The sequence below is a fragment of the Arachis hypogaea genome, chromosome 19 (assembly GCF_003086295.3).
Source record: "Arachis hypogaea cultivar Tifrunner chromosome 19, arahy.Tifrunner.gnm2.J5K5, whole genome shotgun sequence".
In the NCBI taxonomy this organism is placed as follows: Eukaryota; Viridiplantae; Streptophyta; class Magnoliopsida; order Fabales; family Fabaceae; genus Arachis; species Arachis hypogaea.
This window is the reverse complement of record NC_092054.1, coordinates 70,255,429-70,272,226: the sequence shown is the minus strand read 5'-3', so window position 1 is coordinate 70,272,226 and position 16,798 is coordinate 70,255,429. Positions and strand designations below refer to the sequence as shown.

At 34.6% G+C, this 16,798-nt stretch overlaps 1 protein-coding gene across 2 annotated transcripts; it reads right to left on the bottom strand.

Annotated features, from left to right (window-relative positions):
* Positions 1 to 395: 395 nt before the first annotated feature.
* Positions 396 to 8,909, bottom strand: LOC112776302 (uncharacterized). 2 transcript variants are annotated; one of them, XM_025820403.3, is made up of 7 exons: positions 7,912 to 8,909; positions 6,931 to 7,059; positions 1,952 to 2,080; positions 1,741 to 1,806; positions 1,591 to 1,656; positions 1,131 to 1,208; positions 396 to 1,031 (listed from the first exon to the last, which is right to left on the bottom strand). In XM_025820403.3, exons 1-7 carry the CDS (start codon positions 8,293 to 8,295, stop codon positions 795 to 797), a joined length of 1,089 nt encoding a protein of 362 aa, XP_025676188.1. In that variant the 5' UTR covers positions 8,296 to 8,909; the 3' UTR covers positions 396 to 794. The 2 variants fall into 2 exon arrangements, with proteins under 2 accessions (XP_025676188.1, XP_025676189.1); XM_025820404.3 differs by having other exon boundaries at positions 396 to 1,028.
* Between the last annotated feature and the right edge of the window lie 7,889 nt (positions 8,910 to 16,798).

Sequence of the window (16,798 nt, the reverse complement as noted above, 5' to 3'; positions counted from 1 at the left end):
AAAACAAATTTAATTAAGACTCTTAAAATTTAACTTGTTTCGGTCGAATAATTATCTCATTCACATGCTTAAATAAGTGTGGAGTTTAAATTTTGTCTTATACATACAATATAACTCTTAAAGTGTGGAGTTTAAATTTCAGTTATGTAATCAATTATTTATGGACCTTCCAAACAGAGATTTATCGTAAAAACATTAAAAAAAAAAAAAAAAAAAAAAAAAAAAACTAAGACTCTTAAATTAAAATTAAAAAGAATAGCTGAACCGACCCAGATCCTTCTTCATCCAATCACATTTTGTAAAGTATGCAAGAAAGTAGAACACCTCCCACCCCCTCCTTTGTCGTGGTTCATAAAGGTTGTTGAAAAAAAATAATAAAAGAAAACACAAAAAGATTGGGACCAAATTATCTTAAGGTGGAGAATTGTGCTGAACAGATTCATCGTGTGGTGCCTTTGTCACATAGTTTGATAGTTGAGGCGTACACAAAAACATAGAGACAAATTAAAGAAATAAAATTGTGTGTAATTTCTGTCTTAATTTTTTTTTTTTAAAAGGCAGAAAATACACAAACATATATTGATCTTATAATTCCCTAATTTGAAGCATAATTTTGTAATTATTTGTCTCTATTTGTATCATACTCAACTACCAAATACAACGATATATAGATAAGTGTTAATTGTGTACACAACATGTATTTTAGATTGATCTAATAAAGCTATACTGAATGATGAATAATGGATGGTATATTAGCCCAAAGTAAAATACGATGATGGTTATGTTTGGGGTATCTATGAATGGGAGTTAGATTCAGGCTTGATGAGTGATGATGGGTCTGAAGGAGGCATACGGAAGATGGCAGAGGCAAGAGAAATAGGCATAATGCAAAGTGCCTTGGACTGAAGGAATTGCATGGCAGCTCCAACATCTTCTTCCATTAACTTTGCAACTTGTTGCTCTATTCCATCATTTGACCATTTCTCCCATGCTTGCTCGTTGTTCCCTCCGCCTTCTATTTCCTCACCCTGCTGTATACACATTGTTAACATACACAATGAAAATAATGCGAAAAAGAAAAAGAGTAGCATTTTGATTTTTCAAATGTTGAAAATTAAAAGGATGATCACCTCGACAGCAGATAGAGGAACATCAGCCACAAGCTGGGCAACAGCGCCAGCCCCACCTAGTCTACTCATGCTCAATACCTGTATCAACGCACATGATTGGTGAAAACCATGTACCACGTTTGAAAAGTTATTTTTAGTATAGTAGCCCACAATATCCCTAATTCAACTGAGACCTCATTACACAAATGGGAAGAAGACACACGAGATAATAATGTCAATCCATGAATGACATTGTAACTACTGCTTAAAAAAGTAGTAATTATAGTGCTAAAGTCATTAAATCATGTGTGTGGAGCCACAATGTGCATAGATAGTAGATAAATGAGACCAAATTATCTTTAGGTTGTAAAGATAAATATTAGAAAACTGTTTTAATTTGTCTCTATCATTTAGAAAAGTAGAAAATATAAAAATTGTATTAGGACTTAGGACATATATAATTAATGAAAGATTTTCATACCTTAACTTGGAGCCTTAGAAACTTGACATAATCCACAATTTCATCAAGCATGGCTGCTCTGTCCGTCTACAACAACATAGATTCACAATATCTAAGCAAACATACAAAAGATATTGAAGTCGAAATTCGTAATACCAAAGCATAGAATACCTTATTGATGCTGGGAACTAATTCCTGCAATGCCTTCATTCTTTCGGCAATCCTCTCACGACGTAACTGCATTGCATATGAGTAAACATGACAACATGCACCTTATTATGTTCTCGGTTGCCTTTTCTTCAAATATAATTTAAAGATGTACAAAAAGTTACAATAACAGATAAAAAAAAATCGAACGAGGACTAAAAGAAAAGCCACATACCCTCTCAGCAATACTGTGAGGATCGGTAGCTTGGCCTCTTCTTGCTCGCACTCGAGGGCGTATCCCCGGTGGTTGTTGTGGCAGAGCAGTCACAGACACTGGATTTGGTGCTTGCTGCCTCTGAAATGCCTGCAATGCCAACTTCCTCATTCGTTAGTAACACCACAATTTTATACCATAAATAGTTAGAGCATTTCATCACTAAAATTAGCAATATCTTTTTTGTTATTTCTTACTAGAAAATCAATACTATATCAATTAATTTCGGTCAATATTATAACAAATTGTCAAACAAGTCTAACATGAGGCTCATTAAAAATGATATGAATTTGTATTTCAGATATTTTTTTAATTGAGTTTTAAATATTCTTATTTTTAAAAATTTTAGATATTTTTTCTTATATTAAATATTAGCAATAATGTTGGTTTTATAATATTAGCTTCTAAAACTTTTTTCTTTCTGGAAACATAAAGTAATGTGCTTATGTGCAAATGTTACCTTGGAGCATTGATATTTTTGAGGAAAAAAAAAAAAGGAAAATTATCAACGATTTCAATTAGACAAATCTAAAGGGCAAGCTAAATACAATTTCAGAAGAGTTCTCGAAAATATAAATTTTTTTTGTTGTTTATGATATTTTTCAACACGACAGGTTAATAACTAATTCGGCGTGGATCTGAATTCTCATTGTGAATCTGAACTCTATTTAAGAATCTGTTATAAGATGAGATTCGAATATCTAACATTTACTTAAGGAGACAAATAAACTGACTACTCAACCAACTCAAATTGATTTTCGTTAAAACATAAATGATTCCAAATTATAGAAATAATTAAGTTATTCATGTCTTTTAAATTTTAATACTACTGCACACATTTATTCATATCTTTTAAATTTAATACTGCACCACTGGTTTTCTCATTAATCACAATCATGACTCACTCTATTCTTCCAAATGCAACCTACACAATAATAGAGTAGCACGTCCAGAATTAATATTGTGCTCTATATTCTGAATTTTCAATAAAACTAAGAAGTCTAGTAGCAACTATGAATTGCAAAAGGATTATTCTTTTCATATGTACAGGACACTTATTACTCTCCACATAAGAGAGAAGCACACTAATTAATTACAATATTTTATGTTCCAAAAACATCTGATTAGTTTGTCATTTAATGTGACATTCTCATTCTATGTAAAAGGAGAATTCTTTTTTGAGAAATGCCATGCTTTGCGCAGATAGAACCAATTCCCTAAAAAGCTAACAAGGACTTGGGCATAGTACATGTTTGGCGTTGCCCTTAAGTCACTACATATATAAATAGAACTTGTTAGGGACAACAAGTAGACAACTCATTACTCATTAAGTGCAAGCAAAACAGATTCTAGATGTTTCGTATTCATGCACAATTACAATTAACATGAATACAAATTCATTGCATTAGCAGTTAGGACACATCAACATCCCTTTGGACTGTGGTTTTCATAAAAGAGTTAGTGTTATACACAATTTAATTTAGAAAAAAAGTGTGGATAGTAAGATATTTGACAATGATATTGTAGAGTTTTAAGGATTTGTCAATAGTTATTGAATTTTGACATGCATAAGATAAAGAATCAAAATTCAGACACTTAAGTATTTTGAGTGAGTTAATTATTCGATTAGTTTAAATTAGTTAAATTTATATATTTAGATAATTTTTAATTAATAAATTTAAAAATAACTAATTTATTGATATCATACTATAGAATAAATTATCAGGATAAAATTATTTTATATTTATGTAAGAAATGTTATTTATATTTTATTAAGTTGCTATGATGCATAGATATTGACACAAGATATGATATGGGATACGCGGATCTATGAATTTTAAAATTTCGTAAGACATGGAGACACCACATATATTTAAAATATAAAGTATTTTTTAAATAAATTATAATTATATTTTGATATTTTATTGATATTAAAATATAAAATAATTTTTTAACTATTTTTAATATCTTTTTTTGATTATATAAAGTATTTAAAATATTTTTTGTTTTAATAAATAATAATATATATTATCTCTAAACTCATTTCTAAAATATATATTAAAAATAAGACTAAATACATTAAGATATGATGATATTTAGGTGTATTTAAATGTATTTAAAAAAAATTTTTATTTTTTTTATTAAATTACAATTAAACACAACAAATACATATATCAAATAAGTGTTAATAAGTATCGTATTCGAAATGTGTTCGATACATAAACACAATAATTCAACAAAATATCCATACTTCATAATTAAACTGAATAGATATGCTATCCAAATTTAGGAGTAAACAATACGTGTATTTATTAAAGGAAACTGGGTATTTATTAAGGATTTTAAAAATTACTGAATTTAAGTTAGGGTCCCACAATTGAGATGAAGATGGAGCTTGAGAATTTCAAAATGTGCACATGCTAATTCCACTGACAAAATGACAAGCTCCTATACGAAATAGAAATATTCAAATATGTGATCCACGCGCTATCTAAATCGCCCCATAATTGGCCCTGAGATTGAACACAGGGGCATGCCTGTATATTATTTTATTTTTGTAATAATTTATAAATGGAAAAAAGAAAACGCGTTTGGTGGAAAGGAGGGACAAATCCGGTATTTCAACTAAAGTAGTACTGGTAAGTACTCATCACTCTTTGATTGTAGAATTAAGCTACCTACCTACAAGCTTAAACCAAAGTGGTAATTAATTATGTGTATGCTTAAATAAAAAAGGAAAATACTCAAAATAGTATTTGACTAATAATATAATTTTATATATAATATAAAAAATATGGTATTAACTAAATTTAAAATTCTAAAATATAAATTTTAATAATATAAAAATAAAATATTGACAAAAAATATTATTTGATATCAATAAGTGTTCGTTTCTAATATTTTTCTGTAAAAAATACTACTAAATACTACTAATAAGTATAAAATTTGATCGAGTGTATGCAAAACAAAATCCTAATTCCTGAGTATTTATTTTTATTTTTGATATAAGAGTGAATGAAAGAGAGAAAAGGCAATTATTCAGAGAATGCGAATATTGCGCTTGAGAGATTGAAACGGTTGAACATAAATATAAACGCATCCAAAGCAGAGCCAGAGAAGGTTCAAATTGTAATGGAAGCCTCAAAACCCAACCGTGAGATTTTCATAGTTAATAAATAAAAAAGTTGAAGGGAAAGGCACGCATAATAACCTTTCATTAAATATAATGATATCAGGGAGTAAAATAATTGTTGAGTATTCTATGTATTTATTTATTTATTCATATATAGTAAAGAAATGAATGAATGGCCACGGATGAAGGACTTAATAATAGAAAAGAAACACACACACACACAAACACACACACACACACACACACACACATATATATATATATATATAGAGGCATCTCATCTTTATATGCATTGTAAAGTCATCCAACTTTAAGGTTAATGTATTTTAATAACTTGTCGTAGTATAAGGTAATTATTGAGTGAACAAAAGTGGCCCATTGGGCAGATGGATATAATTAAAGCATAATTATCATTATCATATCTTTCACGATAATAATAATAATAATAATAATAATAAGGGATGCTCCATAAAGACGCTTACAATGTTTTTTTGTAAAGATACGTGTCGTATTATTATTAAAAGTATTAATGAATTATTTATTTTTTTTTTAAAAATTAGAATAAAAGATTTTTTTTTTATAACAATAACAATAAATCTAATTATTTTTTAGAAATTTAATTGTATTTTTAAATTTTTAGCAATTTAAATATTCACAGAACAAAAAGTTATGGATATATTTATCTTTTTATCAAAAAATTTAAAGATATTCGATTTAGATTTTGCAATTCGATCAGAACAAATCGGATCTAATAATTATAATGTAGACAATTAGGTTTATTATTGTTGCTATAATAAACTTATTTTGTTCTGATTTATTAAAAAATAAATTATTAACTGCTTTAATAAAGATGTCCAATAATAATATAATATATGTAAACATCTTTAAAAAAAGATATTTTTAGTGTCTTTATTAAAGTGGTCTCCTAATAATAATCATAGTATTAATAATAATAAAGGGTTAGAGACGTTATAATAATAATAATAATAATAATAATAATAATAATAATAATAATAATAATAATAATAATAATAATAACTAGAAAAAAGTAAAATATATTTTTTTGTATAGTTTATAGAAAAAAAACTTAAGGTCCAACAATATTAATTTATTTTAGCCGATAATTATAGTTAAGATCCTAACATTTGTAGTACAGCAGTCTAATATTATAACTTTAACTAACATTTTTAAATATTATTAATTAACGGTTAATAAAAAATAATAAATTGTACTAATATGTAACATTATTTTAGTTTATATTTTAAATAATAAGATTTTCTATTAATCTTTTAAAATTTATTATTTATATTTCTGTTAAAGAATAATTTCGTTACTAAAAGTCTAAAACACATGTCCAAGAGAATAAATTTGGACATAAAAAATCAAAAATATTATTTATATATTGAAATTAATCATCAAATTAAGTGCTATGTATTATTTATTTATAAATATATATATATAATCATATGTATAGTTTAATTTATTTTTAATATATATATTTTTTCTTTTAATATATATTCTATCTTAGTAATTAATTTTAATAGGTGATTTTAGTATATTTATATATAATTGTAAAGAAATATTAGAACATCTATTTGTAGCATTTAATAACAATAATGGGGTTATAAAAATTAGTAATGTAAAAGGCATATAAATCAAAGTTGAAAGTAACTGAGTTACGTTAATTTTATTTTCAAATAATGATAATAATAACAACAAAAAGTGAAAACTCAAGTTAAATTATATTTATGTAAATTTAATAAATAAAAATAGTTACATTTTCAGTTAATAATAATAGATGAGATACCTGGTGGTGGTGGAGAGGAGATGGAAGAGTGGGGCGAAGAGGTGGCTGAGTAGGAGGAGGAAGGGGGGTAGTATTATGCAACTGTCCAAACGCTGGAAACAAACCTCTCATGTGCATCGAATCCCGATCCTACCATACACACAACACAAGACAAACCATAAATAATTACATCCAAATGAAAGCAAAACAAAACATAGAAACCAAACCAAGATCAAGTAAATATTCTTGTGCTTGAGTTTCTCCAATTCTTGTCCTCTACATTCACGCATAATTATTAGTTGCTCACACCCCAACCAACTTAGTTAGCTTCTTACCTCCCAAAAATGATCTTGGCAACAATAATATTATCATCGTTGCATGGCTAGCTGCTTTGCTAGATCAATTGAAATTACACATATATCTATGTCTATCTAAATGCATGTGCAAATTAAAGGTAACAAATCAAATTATGGAGATCCAAATCAAAATAAACCAGAAGATCAGACAGACTCTCTTTTTTCTTTTTCTTCCTATGATAAAGTAATCCCTTGCTTGTAGGCATTTCAGTAAGTTAATTCTAATCTTGTAGTCATTTCCACTCAACCATATATTCAAATTAATGCATATAGCACCACCAACAACATAACATGCCATATATCCCTCGTTCCATTTTAGATTCAATTACAACCATGAAAAGATATACCAAACAACTATAATATATATACAAAAAATCAGTCACTTATTATAATACATATTAAAATACAAAATATGTATTAAAAATAAATTAAACAACTAACATCTTTTTGTACACAAATATTTATCAATGACTGTTTTGGTAGCTGAGATTTCGTATTTTGTATAACAAAACATGAAAGGAATATACAACTTAATTATACTCCATTTTACTTTTTACATTTTAAGTTAATTGACAATTTAACTTAATGTATTTAAATTGGTTAAAACGAAGATATACATAGAGAAGAATATAATATAGATACTTACAGTAGTGATTCCAGCAGTAGAAGAGGAAGATGGAGAGCTATTATTATTATTATTAATATTGTTGTTGTTGGTATTGTTACTAAGACGAAGGTATTGTTGTTGGTGGTGGTGGTTGTTGTTAATGGCAGCCTCAACATCAGAAACTTGTTCAGGAAAGCGTCTAAGGAAACCAGTTTGCTCCAAATTCAAACCCAAAGGCATCCCCATTCTTAAGCCATCCGGAACAGTAGTGCTTGATACTGTGGACCCCAACTGAAGCACCATTGGCATGGACCCCACTAATGTTCTACCGCCACCGCCGCCATACTCACTTGGAACCGCCAAGATCTGTTCGAAGAAATCGTCGCCCAAACCTTCCGACCCGTTATTATTGTTACCAGCCATGATGATCTCTTTCTCTTAAAGCCGAAAGCAAAACCAGCAAACTCACTCTTTTATATATATGGGAAAGTTTCAACAGATTGTTAGTTGAAGAAACGAATCAAAGAAGCGTCGTTATGGGCACATTTTTTGTCTTTTGAGAAGCACGAAGAGCGGAAAATAAGGAAGGTTTAAAAGTTGTTATGTCGTGTTGTTTTTGGTGAACCGAAATGGAATTCCACTACATCGCAGTTCCCAATGAAGTTGTTTGGGTTATCAGTTATGTTTGTTGTGGTGTCACTGTGTGAAATTTAAGAAGAGTTGAAAATGAAAGAGAAAGAAGACATAAAAGGAGAAGAGTCGTGTGTTGGTGGTGGTGGGAACGGGGTTCAAAGTTTGAGGATTTTTCGTTTTTGATTTTCAGCTTTTGGTAATAGTTGTGACAGTTTTTGGTGTGATGAGAGGATGGAGAGAACGATATGGTTGAGTGCGCTCTGGCCTTTAAAGAAAGAGAGAGACAGAGAGAGAGAGAGAGTTGCTCAAAGGTTACCGGGGTGAAGTCTTTCTTTCGTGCACGCACGCGCTCACTATTCTATTTTATTAGCATCCAAATTATTAATTTTGAATGGAAGAGATCTATTTTCTATTAACCAAGTGTTATAATATATAACTATCAAAAATATTATTTGTATATTAAAATCAATCACCAATATATATTTATTATTCATATCCTAACCCAACAAATAAAAGCCAGGTCCAATAAAATAAAAAGCCCACAAAAAAGGATAACCTTCACAACAAACCCGACCACTTTAAAGAGGTTAGACATTGACATAAGGAGGCTTAGCTTTTTCTACCCAAGACAGGTAACTATCTCTAGGAATCTCTCCTACTATCTCTATCTTCCTAAAAAGATAAATCCCAAGAAACTCCCAAAATAAAGCGAATGATTATCCATCAGAAAAGATGGAACTACTCTAACAAAGGTGGTTATCAACTCTACTATAAACACATGGCACTCCCCAAGTATAATACATATTCTAATATACTAAAAACCTACTTTAAACCCTTACTAACTTAAACATCGGAGTTTGTTGCAGGTACAACCCCTCACCTCTTCACGAGGAACTCGGACAAGCGACACCTCGGCACCAAAGAGGTCGGACACTGCCATACAAATGGATCTGGACCTCATATTCATGCCCAAATCAACGTTTCAGGTAACTTTCGGAACATTGGCGCCGTTGCCGGAGACTTGAAATTCTCTCTCTGACAAATAGCAGACCATGAGCATGAAGACGGCCACACGTCATCTGAATCTGAGCAAGAAGCTCAGCCAGAAGACCAGGCCCTCGTGCCCCCTCCTCCACCACAAAACACCCAAGGGCCTCACGGGGAAGGAACTTCGAGAAATCCTCATACAAGGAGGATCCATTCTGAAGTCCACCATCGTGAGGATGAAGACTGCCCTCATACCATCGAGATCCTAGACCTGGTTCATGGCCAGGGAGATCGACTGCAACAGCTCGAACACGAGGCTGAACGACAACAAAAAACAGAACGGGAGTTGCGAAGAGAGGTGAGACGACAAAAGGAGCTAGAAGACAAGCTCCAGAAGCTTGAAGCCAATCTTCAGAACAGGAGTAATTGAACTGATCAGGAAGAAATCCCCTTAGGCGGAGAACACCTATTCAAGGAAGAGATCATGAGGGCTAAAGGTTCCAGGAATTTCAAATTGCCCGACATATGCCTCTATGATGGCACATTTTACCAAGCCACCAACTCAGCAACTTCAAAAGCAGAATGTACCTGGATGATGCCTCTGACGCCTGGTGCACGAAATTGTGATCACACTTTTCACAACTCCGCACAACTAACCAGCAAGTGCACTGGGTCGTCCAAGTAATACCTTACGTGAGTAAGGGTCGATCCCACGGAGATTTTCGGCTTGAACAAAGCTATGGTTATCTTGTAAATCTTAGTCAGGAGATTAATGATAAAAATGATTTTGTTTTTGAAAAGTAAATAACATGAAATAAATGGTACTTGTGATTCAGTAATGAGGAACAGGTTGAGGTTTCGGAGATACTCTGTCGTCTGAATCTCTGCTTTCCTACTGTCTTCTTCTCCAAACACGCATGGCTTCCTTCAATAGCAAGCTGTATGATCCTCTCGGATGAAAAATACCAGGTATGATGTCTGCACGGCTAATCAACTGTCGGATTTCTCGTCTCGGATGAAAAATACCAGGTATAGCTACCGCACGGCTAATCATCTGTTGGTTCTCACTAGCGTCGGAATAGGATCTCTCTATCCTTTTGCACACTATCACTGCGCCCAACATTCGCGAGTTTGAAGCTCGTCACAGTCATCCCTTCCTAGATCCTACTCATAATAATACCACAGACAAGGTTTAGACTTTCCGGATCCCAGGAATGTTGCCAATTGGTTCTAGCCTATACCACGAAGATTCTAATCTCACAGACTCGGTCCGTGGATCAAAGACCCAAGAGATACGCACTCAAGCTGTCACCCAATGACTACGTTGAGCTCAGATAGAACGGAAGTAGTTGTCAGGCACGCGTTCATAGAATTGAGAATAATGATGAGTCTCACGGATCATCATGTTCTCTATATTGAAGTACGAGTGAGTATCTTAGAATAGAATCAAGCGTGATTGAATAGAAAACAGTAGTAATTACATTAATCCATTGAAACACAGCAGAGCTCCTCACCCCCACCTATGAGGTTTAGAGACTCATGCCATAGAAGATACAATATGAAATGTAAAATGTCATGAGTTACAAAAATGAATCTCTAAAAATAGTTTTTATACTGAACTAGTAACTTAGGTTTACAGATGAGTAACTAAGTGCAGATAGTGCAGAAATCCACTTCTGGGGCCCACTTGGTGAGTGTTTGGGGATGAGCTTTGAAGATTTCACGTGCATAGGCTATTCTTGGAGTTAAACGCCAGCTTGGGTGCCAGTTTGGGCGTTTAACTCTAGTTCTGGTGCCAGTTCTGGCATTTTACTCTAGAAAAGGGTCTCTGGCTGGCGTTTAACGCCAGTTTGGGCCATCAAATCTTGGGCAAAGTATAGACTATTATATATTTCTGGAAATTCCAAGATGTCTACTTTCCAACGCAATTGAGAACGCGCCAATTGGGCTTTTGTAGCTCCAGAAAATCCATTTCGAGTGCAGGAGGGTCAGAATCCAACAGCATTGGTGCACGAAATTGTGATAATCAATGGTGCCAACAACTTGGTACGCACAATTGTAATCTCAACTCTTTATCACAACTCCGCACAACTAACCAGCAAGTGCACTAGGTCGTCCAAGTAATAAATCTTACGTGAGTAAGGGTCGATCCCACGGAGATTGTCGGCTTGAAGCAAGCTATGGTCACCTTGTAAATCTCAGTCAGGCGGATTCAAATGGTTATGGAGAATTGATAATTAAAATATGAATAAAACATAAAATAAGATAGAGATACTTATGTAATTCATTGGTAGGAATTTCAGATAAGCGTATGAAGATACTTTGTTCCTTCTGAACCTCTGCTTTCCTATTGCCTTCTTCCAATCATTCATAATCCTTTCCATGGCAAGCTGTATGTTGGGCATCACCGTTGTCAATGGCTACTTCCCGTCCTCTCAGTGAAAATGGTCCAAATGCTGTCACCGCACGGCTAATCAGCTGTTGGTTCTCGATCATGTTGGAATAGGATCCATTGATCCTTTTGCGTCTGTCACTACGCTCAACACTTGCGAGTTTGAAGCTCGTCACAGTCATCCCTTCCCAGATCCTACTCGGAATACCACAGACAAGGTTTAGACTTTCCGGATCTCAAGAATGACTGCCAATGATTCTAGCCTATACCACAAAGGTTCTAATCTTAGATTAGAAACCCAAGAGATACACATTCAAGCTTGATTGCATGTAGAACGAAAGTGGTTGTCAGGGACGCGTTCATAGGTGAGAATGGTGATGAGTGTCACGGATCATCACATTCATCATGTTGAAGAATGAATGGATATCTTAGAACAGAAATAGGCTTGAGTTGAATAGAAAAACAATAGTACTTTGCATTAATTCATGAGGAACAGCAGAGCTCCACACCTTAACCTATGGTGTGTAGAAACTCCACCATTGAAAATACATAAGTGAAAATAGTCTAAGCATGGCTGAATGGCCAGCCTCCCAGGTCTAAGGACTAAACGTCCAAAGATTCATATATATAAAATACAATAGTAAAAGGTCCTATTTATAGATAACTAGTAGCCTAGGGTTACAGAAATAAGTAATTAATGCAGAAATCCACTTCCGGGCCCACTTGGTGTGTGCTTGGGCTGAGCATTACAGCTTTCATGTGTAGAGACTTTTCTTGGAGTTAAACGCCAGCTTTTGTGCCAGTTTGGGCGTTTAACTCCAGCTTTCATGCCAGTTCTGGCGTTTTGACACCAGAATTTCTATGCTGACTTGGAATGCCAGTTTGGGCCATCAAATCTCGGGTAAATTATGGACTATTATATATTGCTGGAAAGCCCAGGATGTCTACTTTCTAACGCAATTGAGAGCGTGCCAGTTGGGCTACTGTAGCTCCAGAAAATCCACTTCGAGTGCAGGGAGGTCAGAATCCAACAGCATCTGCAGTCCTTTTTCAGCCTCTGAATCAAATTTTTGCTCAGGTCCCTCAATTTCAGCCAGAAAATACCTGAAATCATAGAAAAACACACAAACTCATAGTAAAGTCCAGAAATGTGATTTTTATTTAAAAACTAATAAAAATATAACAAAAACTAACTAAAATATATTAAAAGCATACTAAAAACAATGCCAAAAAGCGTATAAATTATCCGCTCATCACAACACCAAACTTAAATTGTTGCTTGTTCCCAAGCAACTGAAAATCAAATAGGATAAAAAGAAGAGATTATACAATGAATTCCAAAAACATCTATGAAGATCAGTCTTAATTAGATGAGCGGGGCTATTAGCTTTTTGCTTCTGAACAGTTTTGGCATCTCACTTTAACCTTTGAAGTTTAGAATGATTGGCATCTATAGGAACTCAGAATTCAGATAGTGTTATTGATTCTCCTAGTACAGTATGTTGATTCTTGAACACAGTTACTTTATGAGTCTTGGCCGTGACCCTAAGCATTTTGTTTTCCAGTATTACCCCCGGATACATAAATGCCACAGACACATAACTGGGTGAACCTTTTCAGATTGTGACTCAGCTTTGCTAGAGTCCCCAATTAGAGGTGTCCAGAGCTCTTAAGCACACTCTTTTTGCTTTGGACCACGACTTTAACCGCTCAGTCTCAAGTTTTCACTTGACACCTTCACGCCACAAGCAGATGGTTAGGGACAGCTTGGTTTAGCCGCTTAGGCCAGGATTTTATTCCTGTGGGCCCTCCTATCCACTGATGCTCAAAGCCTTGGATCCTTTTTATTTTACCCTTGCCTTTTGGTTTAAAGGGCTATTGACTTTTTCTGCTTGCTTTTTCTTTCTCTTTTTTTTTCTTTTTTTTTTCTTTATTTTTCGCCTCTCTTTTTTTTCTGCAAGCTTTTCACTGCTTTTTCTTGCTTCAAGAATCATTTTTATGATTTTTCAGATTATCAATAACATTTATCCTTTTCCATCATTCTTTCAAGAGCCAACAATTTTAACATTCATAAATAATAAATTAAAAAATATGCACTGTTCAAGCATTCATTCAGAAAAACAAAAGTATTGCCACCACATCAAAATAATTAAATTGTTTTAAAATTCGAAATTCATGCATTTCTTTTTATTTTTCAATTAAAAACACTTTTTATTTAAGAAGGGTGATGGGTTCATAGGACATTCATAGCTTCAATGCATAGACACTAAGACACTAATTATCATGTAATAAAGACACAAACATAGATAGAACATAAAGCATAAAAAATTTGAAAAACAGAAAATAAAGAACAAGGAAATTAAAGAACGTGTCCACCTTAGTGATGGCGGCTTGTTCTTCCTCTTGAAGATCTTATGGAGTGCTTGAGCTCCTCAATATCTCTTCCTTGCCTTTGTTGCTCCTCTCTCATAACTCTTTGGTCTTATCTAATTTCATGGAGAATGATGGAATGCTCTTGGTGCTCCACTTTTAGTTGTCCCATATTGGAGCTTAATTCTCCTAGGGAGGTGTTGATTTGCTCCCAATAATTTTGTGGAGGAAAATGCATCCCTTGAGGCATCTCAGGGATTTCATGATGAGGAATTTCCTCATGCTCTTGTCCATGAGTAGGATCTCTTGTTTGCTCCATCCTTTTCTTAGTGATGGGCTTGTCCTCATCAAAGAGGATGTCTTCCTCTATGTAAATTCTAGCTGAATTGCAAAGGTGACAAATAAGATGAGGGAAGGCTAACCTTGAAAAAGTAGAGGACTTGTCCGCCACCTTGTAGAGTTATAGGGATATAACCTCATGAACTTCTACTTCCTCTCTAATCATGATACTATGGATCATGATGGCCCGGTCTATAGTAACTTCAGACCGGTTGCTAGTGGGAATGATTGAGCGTTGGATGAACTCCAACCATCCCCTAGCCACAGGCTTGAGGTTATGCCTTCTTAGTTGAACCGGCTTCCCTCTTGAATCTCTCTTCCATTGAGCGCCTTCTTCACAAATGTCTATGAGGACTTGGTCCAACCTTTGATCAAAGTTGACCCTTCTAGTGTAAGGGTGTGGATCTCCTTGCATCATGGGCAAGTTGAATGCCAACCTTACATTTTTCGGACTGAAATCTAAGCATTTCCCCCGAAGCATTGTGAGCCAATTCTTAGAGTCCGGGTTCACACCTTGATCATGGTTCTTGGTGATCCATGCATTGGCATAGAACTCTTGAACCATTAAGATCCCGACTTGTAGAATGGGGTTGGTGAGAATTTCCCAACCTCTTCTTCGAATCTCATGTCGGATCTCCGAATATTCACCCTTTTTGAGCTTGAAAAGGACCTCGGGGATCACCTTCTTCTTGGCCACAACTTCATAGAAGTGGTCTTGATGGACCTTTGAGATGAATCTCTCCATCTCTCATGACTCGGAGGTGGAGGCGTTTGCCTTCCCTTTCCTCTTTCTAGAGGTTTCTCCGACCTTAGGTGCCATAAATGGTTATGGAAAAACAGAAAGCAACGCTTTTACCACACCAAACTTAAAAGGTTTGCTCGTCCTCGAGCAAAAGAAGAAAGAAGAGAGTAGAGAAAGAAGAAATAGAGGAGATGGAGGGGGTTAGTGTTTCGGCCAAGGGGGAGAAGTAGTGTTTAAGATGTGTGAAAATGAAGGGGTAAAGAGTGGTTTATATAGGAGTGGGGAGAGGGTAAGGTTCGGCCATGTATGGGTGGGATTGGGAGGGAAAGTGGTTTGAATTTGAATGGTGAGGTAGGTGGGATTTATGATGGATGGATGTGGATTGATGAAGGGTTTATGGAGAAGAGGGTAGGATTTGATAGGTGAGGGGTTTTTTGGGGAAGATGTATTGAGGTGATTGGTGAAGGGTATTTGGGGAAGAGTATTATGAAAAGGTGTAAAGAAGAGAGAGAGTGAGTTGAGGTTGGTGGGGATCCTGTGGGGTCCACAGATCCTGAGGTGTCAAGGATTTCTCATCCCTGCACCAATTAGGGTTGCAAAACACCCTTTGCTACCAATCCTGGCGTTAAACGCCATGTTGCTGTCCATTTCTGGCGTTTAACGCCAGCTTCTTGCCCTTTTCTGGTGTTAAACGCCAGTTTGGTGCCCATTTCTGGCGTTAAACACCCAGAATGGTGCCAGACTGGGCGTTTAACGCCCATTCTGCTGCCCTTACTGGCGTTTAAACGCCAGAAGGTTTCTCCTCCAGGGTGTGCTGTTTTTCATTCTGTTTTTCAGTTTGTTTTTGCTTTTTTAATTATTTTTATGACTTCACATAATCATCAACCTACAGAAAATATAAAATAACAATGGAAAATAAAAATTTAACATAGATAAGTAAAATTGGGTTGCCTCCCAACAAGCGCTTCTTTAATGTCAATAGCTTGACAGTGGGCTCTCATGGAGCCTCACAGATACTCAGAGCATGATGATGGCCTCTCAACACCAAACTTAGAGTTTGGTTGTGGCCTTCCAACACCAAACTTGGAGTTTGAATGTGGGGGTTTTATTTGACTCTGTATTGAGAGAAGCCTTTCATGCTTCTTCTCCATGGTTACAGAGGGAGATCCTTGAGCTTTAAACACAAGGGAGTCCTCATTCACTTGAAGGACCAATTCTCCTCTGTCAACATCAATCACAGCTTTTGCTGTGGCTAGCAAGGGTCTGCCAAGGATGATGGATTCATCCATACACTTCCCAGTGTCTAGGACTATGAAATCAGCAGGGATGTAGTGGTCTTCAACCTTTACCAAGACATCCTCTACAAGTCCATAAGCCTGTTTCCTTGAATTGTCTACCATCTCTAGTGTGATTCTTGCAGCTTATACCTCAAGGATCCCTAGCTTCTCCATTACAGAGAGAGG